General features: G+C 53.3%; 1 protein-coding gene across 3 annotated transcripts in view; it reads left to right on the top strand.

The window, feature by feature from the left end:
- The window catches only part of LOC136502116 (uncharacterized), a 58,195-nt gene extending 44,952 nt beyond the window's left edge, over positions 1-13,243 (top strand). For all 3 annotated transcript variants that reach the window (XM_066497592.1, XM_066497591.1, XM_066497593.1), the window contains one exon: positions 12,925-13,243. In XM_066497592.1, the coding sequence (XP_066353689.1) occupies positions 12,925-13,006 (82 nt within the window). In that variant the 3' untranslated portion in view covers positions 13,007-13,243. The remainder of the gene's footprint in view (positions 1-12,924) is intronic.
- Positions 13,244-13,472: the final 229 nt, after the last annotated feature.

Below are 13,472 nucleotides of genomic sequence, written 5' to 3'. Positions count from 1 at the left end.
GAGCTCGATCGCAAGATCGAGCACCATGGAGACAGAGGACGCACACGTGCCTTCGCCCGTGACGTGAACCGGAGGATCGTCGAGGACGATCAGGCGCTCCCGCACTTTACACGGGCAAGCCAGAACATTGCTGTTGCTGCTGCCTTGCTCAAGGGGCTTCTGGAGCCCGCGACGCCCAAGGATCGATGGGCCCACCGTGAGGTTCAAACACGGCTTGAGCGGGCGGCTACGTAGCAGGCTGAGAGCTTGATGTCTCGGTGACGGGAGCTTGATGCTAGCCAGCGCTCGTCCTCTAGGCAGCCCGACAAGGACACATCAATCCACCAAGCGCTGCACGGCAGTAGGAAGCAAATAATAGTTCTAGTGTAGGAGCGCCTCGGTCGCAACCGTGACGCACGCGACACCCTCGATGCCCGCCGGTGTACCCGCAACGATGCAGGGGAGGGGCCAGCCGCGGTCACCACCCTCGATGGGGCGGACGATATGACCGCAAGGAGGACCGAAGTCATAGCCCCGAGCTGACGGGGCCCCAGGCTTTCGGTCGGCATATCCTCAAGGCGGCACTTCCGCCCCGATACCGCCCACCGACTAACGTCCCGAAACACTTTGGGGAAACAAACCCCGTCTTGTGGCTCGAGAACTACCGGCTCACATGCCGGGCCGACAGTGCGGTCGTTGATGACTTCGTCATCCATAATCTCCCCCTGTTCCTGGACAACTCGGCGCGAACGTGGCTGGAGCACCTTCCGCCCAACTCGTTCTGGGTTGGGTGGACCTGAAACAAATCTTCGTAGGGGACTTCTAGGGCACTTACGCATGCCCTAGGAATCCCTGGGACTTGAAGAACTACCGACAGAAATCAGGTGAAACTCTCCATGAGTACATCCGATGATTTGACTAGCAGTGCAACGAGCTTCCCAATGTCGCCGATGCCGACATCATTGGAGCCTTCCTATCAAGGACCACCTATGAGTCCCTAGTCCACAAGTTGGGACGTAAGGGCCCAAGGACTACTAAGGAACTCCTCGACATCGTGACCAGCCATGCTTTCGGTGAGGAGGTGGTTGGCGTATTTTTTTGATCGCTCTAGAGGCAAGGCAAAGCAGGACGAGGACACCGACAAAGGGCCCTCCAACTGCTCCAATAAGAAGAAGAACCAGAAAGGGCATGGGGACTCGCTCGTGGTTGCCGCCGAGCAAAAAGTTGGTTGGGCGATGGCTGAGGGCACCCCGATCACTTTGATAAGCTGCTCAAGGGGCCATGTTTGAACCATGCCTTCCCTGTCAAGCACATGTACAAGGACTACTCCCTCATGGAGCGTTTCTTCACCGGTGGCTCCATGAAATGGGAGCAGAAGAAGAAGCCCGAGGCGGAAGCCGACGACACCAAAGAGAAGGACGATAGCTTTCTGTCGCTGGATGGTTGCCTCATGATCTTCAGTGGGCTAGAGGCATATAGCTCCAAGCGCCGATAGAAGCTCGCGCGCTGTGAGGTCTACGAAGCCGAGCCCGCCACACCCATTTTCCTCAAATGGTCAGGGTCTCCCATAACCTTTGACCGATCCGACCACTCGGATAGCGTCACACACCCAGGTAGGTACCCACTCGTGGTTGACCCTATTGTCGGCATGAAGAGGCTCACCAAGGTACTGATGGACGGGGGCAGCGGCCTCAACATCATGTACACTGAGACTCTTGATGCCATGGGTGTTGACTGATCGCGCATCCAGCCAACCAGGGTGCCTTTCCATGGCATCGTGCTAGGAAAGCAGGAAATAGTGATCGAGTAGATCGACCTACCCATCACCTTCGGGAATCCATCCAACTATAGGACAGAGACCCTCACCTTTGAGCTAGTCAGGTTCCCCCCGGTCTACCATGCCATTTTGGGGCGACCAGGTTACGCGAAGTTCATGGCCCTCCCCATCTACACCTACACCATCGGCACTTCCTTCTAAAGGGCCTATGAGTGCGAGGTTGAGAGCTGTGAGCTCGCTTCGGTAACCCTGGCTTCCGAGGAGCTCACAACCATCGGGAAGGACATCACCGAAGGAGCGCCTAATGTGAAGCAGGCAACCGGATCCTTTGAGCCTATGGAGAACATCAAGGAGGTCCTCATTGACCTCGATAACTCCACCGATAAGACGATGCGCATTGGCACCACCCTCTCCCCCAAGTAGGAAGGCACGCTCGTCAACATCCTTCACGCCAATCGAGGTATCTTCATGTGGAAACCCTTGAATATGCCAAGAATTCTGAGGGAAGTCATCGAGCATGCCTTGAAGATCAGGCCAGGCTCTAGGCTAGTCAAACAATGCCTTCGCTGCTTCAATGAGGAGAATAGGAGGCTCATCGGTGAAGAAATCGGTGGCCGGTTTTATCAAGGAAGTATACCACCTAGAGTGGTTATCCAATCCCATTCTTGTAAAAAAGAAAAGTCAGAAATGGAGAATGTGTGTCGACTACACGAGCCTCAATAAGGCATGCCCAAAGGATTTGTTTCCTTTGCTATGCATAGATCAGGTAGTTGACTCGACCTTAGGGTGTGAAACCCTATGCATCCTTGATGCGTACTCTGAGTATCATTAGATCGCGATGAAAGAGTCTGACCAGCTCATGACCTCTTTCATCACCCTGTTTGGGTCATTCTGCTATGTTACGATGCCGTTCAGACTCAAGAACACTGGGGCTACGTATGAGTGCTACATGACCAAATGCTTTGGAGACCTCATTGGGTGGACCGTTGAGGCTTACGTGGATGACATTGTAGTCAAGTCCAAGCATACCGACCAGCTCGTGGCCAACCTAGAGCAGACCTTTAGGAAGCTCTAGGAGAACGACATCAAGCTTAACCCCAAGAAATGCGTCTTTGGGGTCCCAAGGGGCATGCTGTTTGGATTCATCATCTTTGAGCGTGGCATCAAAGCAAATTCCGTAAAAATCTCAGCCATCATGAAGATGGGCCCTATTCTGGACCTAAAGGGAGTTCAGAAGATTACTGGGTGCCTCGCAGCGCTTAGTCACTTCATTTCATGCCTCGGTGAGCGGGGGCTCCCCCTTTACTAGCTCCTGAAGAAAATTGACCGATTCACGTGGACGCCTGAGGCTCAGGAAGCGCTTGACAAACTCAAAGTGCTCCTGACGAAGGCCCCAATTCTGGTCTCACCGGCTAAGGGAGAGCTGCTCCCACTCTACGTCGTAGCTATGACTCAGGTGGTCAGTGCTGCCTTGGTTGTAGAACGGGGAGAAGAGGGACACGCCCTCAAGGTACAGCACCCCATGTACTTCATTAGTGAAGTCTTGTTTGACTCAAAGACATGCTACCCCCAGATCCAGAAGCTCCTTTATGCCATCCTGATCACCAAGAGAAAGCTGCGCCACTACTTCGACTCACACTAGTTGACCGTCATGTCATCCTTCCCCCTTGGCGAGGTTATCTATAACTGGGAGGCCACAGGGAGAATCATGAAATGGGCGCTCAAGCTGATGGATCAGGGCATCCTGTATGCCCCACGAATGGCCATCAAGTCTCAGGTACTGGCTGACTTTGTGGCTGAATGGACCGAGACCCAGATGCCACTGGCGGCCGTCGATCAGGAGTACTGGATGATGTACTTCGATGGATCACTGATGAAGAAGGGCGCCGATGTTGGGCTAGTTTTCATTCCCCCCCTCAGGGTGCGCATGAGGTACGCAATTCACATCCACTTCCCAGTTTCAAATAATATGGCAGAGTACGAAGCACTCATCAATGGCTTGTGCATCCCCATTGAGTTGGGCATCCGACGGCTTGATGTCCAACGTGACTCACAACTGGTCATCGACCAGGTCATGAAGGAGTCAAGCTGTCATAATGCCAAAATGGTTGTGTATTGCCATGAAGTCCGGCAGTTGGAGGACAAGTTCGACGACCTCGAACTCAACCATATCCCAAGGCGGCTCAACGAAGTAGCCGACATGTTAGCAAAGATGGCATCGAGCCAAGAGCCGGTCCCCACTAGCATCTTCGCTAGCGACATGCACAAGCCCTTGGTCCGATATGAGGGACCAGAATAGATCGATAATGAGCCGCCAGTTCTAGGCTTGGGGGCTGACCGACCCTCAGTCCCATCTAACCCAGAGGTCATGGAACTCATCGAAGACCCAGTGGTGGAGCCTAACCCTCCAATCAACTAGAGAACACCTTATCTCAACTGCCTCCTCCATGAGGTGCTCCCTGTCGACAAGATGGAGGCCTGATGGCTCGCGTGTCATGCCAAGTCCTTTGTCATCATCAAAGGGCAGCTCTATAAGCGCAGCCTCTTCGAAATCCTACAGCGCTACATCCCCACCGAGTAGGGGAAGGACCTACTAGAAGACATCCATGGAGGGGTCTACGGACATCATGCCACACCTAGAACCTTGGTCGAAACTACATTCCAGCAATCTTTCTATTGGCCAACCGTGGTGGCCGACGCCTAGCGAGTCATATGCACCTGCAAAGGATGCCAGTACTATGCTCGGCAAACTCACCTATCGGCTCAAGCGCTCCAGCCGATCCCCATCATGTGGCCATTCGCAGTCTAGGGGCTCGACCTAGTAGGGCCCCTCAAGAGGGTGCCCGGGGGCTTCACGCACTTACTTGTCACCGTGGACAAGTTCATGAAGTGGATAGAGCCTCGGCCGATCACTGTGATCAAATCCGAGTAGGACGTGTTGTTCTTCACGGACATCATCCACCGATTCGGAGTCCTAAACTCCATCATAACCGACAACGGCACATAGTTCACGGGGAAGAAATTCCTTCAGTTCTATGATGACCATCACATCTACATTGACTGGGCTGCCATGGCGCACCCTTGCATGAAGGGGTAGGTCGAGCATGCAAACGACATGGTCCTACAAGGCCTCAAGCCTAGGATCTTCAACCGTTTGAACAAGTTTGGCGGACGGTGGGTCATCGAGCTTCCTGTAGTACTCTAGAGCCTAAGGACGTCCAACAGCTGGGCAACCGGTTACACGCTATTTTTCATGGTCTACAGCTCCGATGCCATCCTCCCAACCGACCTCGACTATGGAGCGTCGAGGGTCAAAGCCTACAACGAGCAGGGAAATGAAGCATCTTTGGAAGATGCCATGGACATGCTTGATGAAGCGCGCGACATCGCCCTACTCTGTTCGGCCAAATACCAGCAGACCCTACGATGGTACCATAGCCGATGCGTGCGGGGTCGCGCCTTCGACGTAGGTGATTTAGTCCTTCGCCGCATCCAGAGCAACAAAAATCGCCATAAGCTTTCAGCGTTGTGGGAAGGATCGCACATCATCGCAGTGGTACTCTGACCCGGCACCTACAAGCTCAAGACTGAGGACAGCAAAGCCATCACCAATGCCTGGAACATCAAATAGCTACATTGTTTTTACCCTTAGTCTTCCAAGTTCCAAAGCTTTCAATATGCTTATCAAACTAAGTGATGTTTCTACAAAAACCAAAAAATGTTACCACCTATGGGTTCGCTTTAGATCTGATTAGACTGTAGTAATACCCAACCCTGGCAACTACCTAGGGTTGGGTTTTACTCGAGGGCTGATACGAGTACATATACTCAGAAACATTCTTTCATCTGACCCTTCTTTTTTGTGATGAGACCTAGAAATAAGAATTGCCAAAAACTAACGATGAGTAAAACTGGTCGAAAAGAAAAAAGCCTACATCCCGATGGCTATGGCACCGCTTGCTCACCAGCGTGATCATTACTTAGTCGCTCGCAAACTAAGTTTCTAATACCTTAACATAAAACAAGGGGCGGATCACAACAAACTGTATATATATAGAGGGGCGAAACAAAGTTTTTGACCATAATAAAAGGCTTTACAGAAAGACCGTCGCCAGACTCGGTTATGTAATTAAACATTCTTGGGCAAGATTTCTTCTTCGAACTTCTCCGCCAGGTCCCACGCCGAGGGCTCCGCTTCCTTCTCAATTTCGTCCATCTCGGTGTTAGTGTAGCCAGGCGCGAAGCCCTTACTGATCACCGGTAGGTTGATGTCGATGTAGTGGGAGAGGGCAACGGCGATCACGTGATGCACGTGGTGTGTAGGGCCTCCCTTACGAGCGCGTGTGCCCAATCCGGGATTTGGGTAACCCGCACTTCGAGCGAGCTCGTCTCCATGGCCAGGGCAACCCCGAGGTCATTGAAGACCATCCTAATGGCAGCGTGCAGGGCATCGTGGTTGTCGCTCTCCGACTAGAGTTGACCCCGAACCTCGAAGAGTTGTGTCTAAAGGGCTGCCCAAGCCAAACACCAAAGAGTGTCAAAATCCAACTTTGAACAACAACCGAAAAGGTAACCAGAGCCTCACCATTAACTTGCTCCTCGAGGACCGTTTTCTACCTCTAGAGCACGCCAACATCCTCGGCCAAGGCAGTGGCTAGGACCTCATCTTCTTCCCACGACTTCTGCTCATTTTCAAGCGCACACTGAGCAAAGTCAAGCGCCGGGCGGAGTCGTCCAAGCTTCATGGCATCTTCCCCGGCCTTGGCGACCGTAGCCTTGAGCTTGTCCTCGGCCTTGTCGGCATGTTGATGGGCTTCCCGTTCCTTGGTCTAGAGGCTCACCACTTCCTCCTACAGCCACGGCACTTCGGTAGCAAGCCCCCAGAACTCCCTCTCACGATGGAGGAATAGGGACTTCTCCTAGCTGCGCATCGCAAGGGATTGCGAAAAAGTTAGGTTAGAATCATATAAACAAGGCTCAAAAGTAGAAAACGTGAAGACACGACAAACCTGGCCGGCCAGGGTGATGTCGTCCTTCAGCACCCCCAACGCGCCGGTCAGGGAGCAGACTACGGACTCAAGTCCCGAGCACCTGCTTGTCCAGTCCTTCTCCGCTGGGTCATCGAGGGTGAACACCAAGTCGCTTGGGTCCAACCATCGGGCCCATCAGAGCTGGCCTCCTCCCCATGTGAGCAGATCATCGCCCAGCCAAACAAGGGACTAGGAGGACCTAGCCCCATCTGAGGGGTCAACCATGACAACCATCGGCATCAGCCCGACGGGGGCCGACGGCACCCCCTCCGTCATCGGCGCTCCCTCAGGAGTGGATCCTCCGATGACTGAGGAGGTTGGCAGCTCAGGCTCCGAAGTCTAAGTCATCGCTGCTTCCATAGGGGATGCCTCGTTCGTGCCTCCTCCCATCTGCCCCACCTCGGGTGCATCGACCTGCACGGGCGCCGATTCCACGAGTGCCTCCCATGACACAATCGACGCTTCCGCCTCACCTGCTTCCTCAGGTCGTGCTGTGTCCACCTCGGTGCCATCACTGCGTGCCCCCGGCACCACGCTAGACAGCTCCTAAGGGTTGGTCGATGCGCTAGGATCTTCTATGGTGCCAATGTTAGGGGTTTGCGGGGGCCAGTGCTACAGAAAGCACCAACGTCACACAACAAAATCCGAGAACACAACAAAAGGACGAAGAAGTTGTTAACTCACCTCGATGCCATTACCCGAGATCATTTTGGGGGATGTCCACTTGACTCCAACTCCGCCACGATGACAATTGGCTGCTTCGATCCCCTAGTAGGGTCGGTCGAAGCAGGGCGGGCTTGCTCCACCAACCTCAGCGGTGCCTCCTCCCCCACCGATCTAGGAGGCGCATCGGGGTCGATTGGAGTGGGGCGGACTTGCTCTGCCAACCTCAGGGGCACATCCTCCCCTACCGATCTTGGAGGCGTGTCCTCCTCGGTTCGCATCGGAGCATGCTGTGGAATCGGGGTCAGGTTGATCTGCCCCACATCGGCCTGCTCGTCCTCGAGCGCCAGAACGCCCCACAGAATGTTAAGGTCCTCCTCCTCATTATCGTCGCTCTCCTCCAAGCCTTGCCAACGCCTTCCATGCTAGAGCCTCCCTCGCTCCTTCCTCGCCTTCTTCTGATCCTTCTTTGCTTTCACCACCTTAGTCGTGGCGCGGTTCGCCACCCTCCACGCCGCGTCCTCTACCAGTGGTGGGTCAGAATCATGGGCGATGAGGTTGGGCTACAAATCTTGGTGGTTAGAATTTAAGAATAGAGGAGGGTCAGCCAATAAAAGAAACTCAAAGAAGGCTTACCAGTTCGACGAAACTCGCATCTAGCCGCATCGTGGGATGCCCTGAGACTAGATACATCAGGGTGAGATCCACCAACGAATCCATCGGGAACTCCATTGCCTCCTTGAGGCGTTGTGCCATTTCACCAATGTTGAGGGCCTCGCCAGCGACCATCACTGTCCCATCGGGCATGGAATCCGATGTCATCTTATACATCAGAAGGGCACACGCCATCAGCGGCGCTAGCCTCCTAACATGGTATGCTCCGATGACGGAGGTCCCACGAAGGCCATGACACTTCAGAGTCGCGATGGCCTTGAGCAGGTCGTCGAGCCTCTTCTGCTCCTTCTCGATGGGCCCATATCTCCATGCCCTCGACACCACCTCGATCAGGCGGCCGGTGAAGATCAGTAGGGGGTGGCATCATCGTTCTTCATGTAGAACCAGAGCTTGTGCCACCCCTTGTTGGACTTCAACAAGGGGATGGACATATACTCTGATGCCCGGCTGCCCCATAGATGGATGCTCTCGTACCCCATCGGCACCGCCAAGTCCGGCTTCTTCTCCTTCTTCTTCTATAGCTTGATGGTGAAGAAGTACTTCCATAGCTCGAAGTGGGGCTCAATCTCCAGATACCCCTCACACAGCGCGATGAAGGCCAAGTTGTGCTAAATCCTGTTGGGATTCAGATGATGTAGCTCCAGCCCGTAGTGGTGCAGCAGCCCTTAGAGGAATCAGTGGTGAGGAGTTGTGAACCCCCGCTAGTGGAAGGGGATAAAGGAGACGATGTAGTCATCGGGCGGTGACGGCACATCCTCGCCTCCAAGTACGATCCACTCATTCATCGTGGTCCTTGCGTAGAGAAGGCCCTTCTTGACTAGACCCTCCATGCGCACGCGGAGAACGTCGGAGCGAGGCCATGGCTCCATCAAGGAATGAGGATGGCAATGCAGCAGATCCGGCAGTGGCATAAGGCTAGAGAGCAAGAACTTTGTCGATGGTGGAGTGGAAATAGGGAAACAAAGGCTAGGACTCAGGAGCGAAAGGCAGAAATATTGGAAGGGCAAAGGATGCGGCTACACGTACGGAGGCTGGGGAGAAACTACTTCGTTTATAAGGTAAGGGCAGAATAGGCAAGGGGTGAACTGTCCTCCTAAATTAACGCGCCACATGCCCTACCAGATCCATTTCCTTCAGGGCTCAAGCCCTCACTATTTGTCATAGCATCAGTCACCTCGCCACCTCAAGAGACGAGCGCACGCCTATCCCAATCTTCCCCATGAAGGATCCACTGGGCGACGGTTCGACTTTAAAGGCCATGGGCCACCGCAAGTAAGAGGGATATGGAGCTAAAAACGCTCCTACGACCTATTAACGCCTAGGAGTTCAAAGGCTAGCCCACTAGTGGGTTCACGGCCACTCTAGGGCACCATAGAGTGAGGGAAGGTTAAGGATGGGCTCGCTAGTGGCCAATACCCAAAGCGCACGAAGCACCATGGGCATCCTGACCCTCGATTCAAGTCTTGGATGATGCAAGGTTCATGGTTTTTCCCCAAAAGAAAGGCATCGAGCCCTCAGTCTGGTCGAATGGATCCAAGAACTATATGAACCAGCCACCAAGAATCTAGAGTCAGTCACCAGCTGACCTCGAACCGGGCCCCATGAAGGGATGCCGAGGCTCCACTCGAACAAGCCCGTTAACAACTCACCGAGCATCGTGCTCCATCCAATGAGGAAAGCATGGCCTGGCTCAGCCCCTTCATTCTAGCGAATGAATGCATGAGGGATGATGATCACAAGATGAACCGACTCCCCCAACCGAGCCCCTGCTACGCGTGGGGGCTCGAGGGCTCGGCATCGTAGGGAGACCGAACACACGATCGCAAACAAACAACGAGTGTCATACGCAACCTGCCATCCTGCAAAACAACAATAACAAATAGTACTCCCATACGCCCTCAAACAATGGACCGCAAAAAGCCTTTGCAGGAGTGTCTCACTCCTCCCAAAGGCTCGAGAGCTACACCCACCAGGTGCGCTCACGCGCACCCGGTGGAAAACGAATTACCAATGCATGTCCTCCCTAGGGGTTGGGCGCTCGTGTTGCCAATCTCCAACATGGAGCCTTGGTATCTAAATCCTACTCGGTTGCCCTACACGGACTAACAAACCAAGGGGAAAAACGCTGAAGTTCTAATAATGACCCGCCTCCATGACATAACGGCCACGGGAGCAACAAATCATGAAAAAAGCCTTTGGAGGAGTGTCTCACTCCTCCAAAGGCTCAGGGGCTACTGTCGAATATCTATACCCGGATATCCAAGCCAAAGAATTAAAGAGCGTCACATCGCCTCAGTCGATGGTTAATGACGCAACTACGGCCCCGTCCGACTCCGAGGGTGAAGTTTCTGCCTCGTTCAACCACCAGGGACCGGACCACGCCTCGTTCGACACCAAGGATGAGGTTTCTACCTTGTTCGACCCCCAGGGGCTAGGCCCCATCTCGTCCGATGCCGAGGACGAGGTTTTCACCTTGTCCGACCCCTAGGGGCTAGGCCTCGCCTCGTCCGACGCCGAGGACGAGGTTTTCGCATCATCCGACCCCCAGTGGCCAGGACACACCTTGTCCGGTCCCACGGGGGGGGGTGCCATGTCCGACCCCTATGGGCCGGATTTTGTCTCGCCTGGCTCCTAGGGAGAGATTTCTGCCTCGCCTAATCCTTGAGGATCAGATCTGCTACCGAACCAAAGCAGTGGTCCCAGGGTAGGGCTAAAACCGCTTCAACCACAACAATATGGAAGCGCATGCCTAGGAGCACGTCTCGGACATGTCCTAATGTGACTGGCAATCGTATCAGGCCATACGGGGAAACTCACGTCGCCCATCACGTCAATAGGCCAGCATTGTGCTGCCAACTCCATGCCCAACCACCGTCCAACGTCAGTCAATCGTCGTTCGTTGACTGGCACTGTACTGCTAGCCCCCCGCATGGCTTCTGTTAGGGGACCCTCTGACCATTTCGTCTGCTCGGATGAGATGGGACACAAGAATGGTGCATGACGCCCACACATAAGCTGCAGCAACCAACAGGACCCCGGTACAATGTCGCTGCCACCACGATTTATAGGGTCAGCGGGAACCACGCGAAGAGGAGGACGACGCACCTCTGGAAGCCTTATTTCTCTTTCCTTTTTCCTCCTCCCTTCGGTTGTAAACCCTTGCTTCCCCTTAAACCTATAAAAGGGAAAGCAGGGCGTCCCACTGAGGGGGATTGATTCATCGAACGAACACACCGCATCACACCCAAGACTTGGGAGCTACCTCCCTCTCTCACCAGTTTGTAACCCCCTACTGCAAACTCAGTGCTAGTAACACAAGCAGCTCAAAACTAGACGTATGGACATTCGGCCTAGACCAGTATAATCCTTGTGTCATCTTAGCACACCATGCAGGTCAGACACGCAATATACAAATTTACTAGTCGGTGCTTACTCGAAACACCAACAAGGCCCGCCTGAGAAAATCAGTCCATTTTCAGAGGCGGGCCTCTTAAAATGGCACGCCTAGATTAATATGGCCGAGACCTAGATGACGCCCGATAGGCGCGAGTATGAAAGCATGGCTTAGGGTTTCAATCCCTCACATATCCCAAACTGGCTCCCTCTCCTCTCCCTCCCTCCCTCCCTCCCGAGCGAGCAGCGGGCCACGCCTCCGTCTCCCGAGCGAGCGAGTAGTGCAGGCCTCGCCTCCCTCCCTCCCTTAGTCGCGGCGCCCTCTCTCCTCCCTTCGGCGCCCTCTCAATCTCCCTCTCTCTGTCACCCGACGACGGTGCCGCACCTCTCGGTGGATCTAGGGCGGCGGCGGCGCACGGGATGGCGCGGGTCCAGGGCCGGGCGACGCAAATCGAGGGCGTGGCGGCACAGATCTAGGACGTGGTGGCACGAATCCAGGGCGTGGCAGCGTAGATCCAGGGCGTGGCGCCGCGGATACATGGCTGGGCGGCCCCCATCCGTGGTGGCGCACGAGGTCGTCCATACCCGCGGCGGATCTACTGCGGTGACGATGGATCTGTGTGGTGGTGATGCTGGCACGGACGCGGCGGCTGCGGGCGCGAGGCGAGTGGCCAGTGCGGATGCGGAGCGCGGTGGGTCACGGCTCGTGCGACAGAGCAAGGCCTAGATCCAGGCCCGGTTAGGGCTAGATCTAGGCTTTTTCCTTTTTTGTTTTTTATTCGATTTAACGAGGCGGGCATCGAACCGCCTCGGAAAAGGTTCCATTTACCGTGACCTTTCGGGCCGAGGCGGTTGTCGGTTAAGGATTTTTGCCCACTACGATTAACATTTGTAGTGTTTGAATCACTGAACTAAAATCTATGAAAACCCACACAAAAGATTTGTGACATGCATTTTATTTGAAACCCTAACTTTTATTTTGGACATTATAAGAAAGTAACAAGCCTCGTTTGGACCTATATGTTATATTATATGGATGGGTACGAGGAAATAAACGCATAAGAGCAAGGGTACTAAAGGGATGTAGAGATAGGGAACAGTGAGGATGAGACACAGTAGAAGCAGGTTACAAGTTTACAACTAGTTTTTGCTGAAGAACCAAGAAACTCTGTGAGAGAACAATGTGTCATATGTGAGCTAACTACTATATGAGTATGTTGATAAATTAGTTGTATGCGGGCTGCATTACTAGTCTTGCTCAAATTAACACGTGCGTTAATGTAGTTACCGTGAATGTAGGAGTAGTAGCTTATTGGGAGTATTTAACGTTTTGTTCCAATGTTGTAGTATCAACAATAATTATTTAACCAGTTCAAATTTTTAATCAATGATATGTGAATTGTGCAGACTTATTGGATACTCTGACATAATAAAAATGGTGGAAATCAATTGGCCAACATTAACTGGCCAGCACCAAGACAGCTTATAGAGTATGTACCAATTTGCCTCTGTTTGGAAGTTTACAAGAAAGAGAGAGAAGGAAAGGCTCAAAGAGCTCAAAAGAATGTATATACTGTAGCATCTGTAGATAATGTTACTATGATGCCATCTGATTTGGCAAATTTGTCTACGTATTTGTTTGACTGAGGTTGTCCAACTTTAAACGGATAAGATCATATATCTAGTGGGGACTGGATTTGGATGTTTGTGTATGTTGTTGCCTCCAGTGCTGGAGCAAATATCAACCAAAGCATGAGTACGTCGCCGAGGCGAACACCTGAGTTGGGAGACGATGGCAGTATATATACAATATGACGCAATAAGGCCAGGAGAAGCACCATGATTGTACGGTCTTGTGGGCGCTCACAATACATCATGAGACTAGAGAACGGAGTCTATTTATAGACTTGTTGACACCGAATTGGATCTCGAATCACACGGTCAGAAAGGGTTAG

The sequence above is a fragment of the Miscanthus floridulus genome, chromosome 13, assembly GCF_019320115.1.
Source record: "Miscanthus floridulus cultivar M001 chromosome 13, ASM1932011v1, whole genome shotgun sequence".
NCBI lineage: Eukaryota > Viridiplantae > Streptophyta > Magnoliopsida > Poales > Poaceae > Miscanthus > Miscanthus floridulus.
The sequence above is the reverse complement of the archived record's forward strand: the minus strand, read 5'-3'. Positions and strand labels throughout refer to the sequence as shown.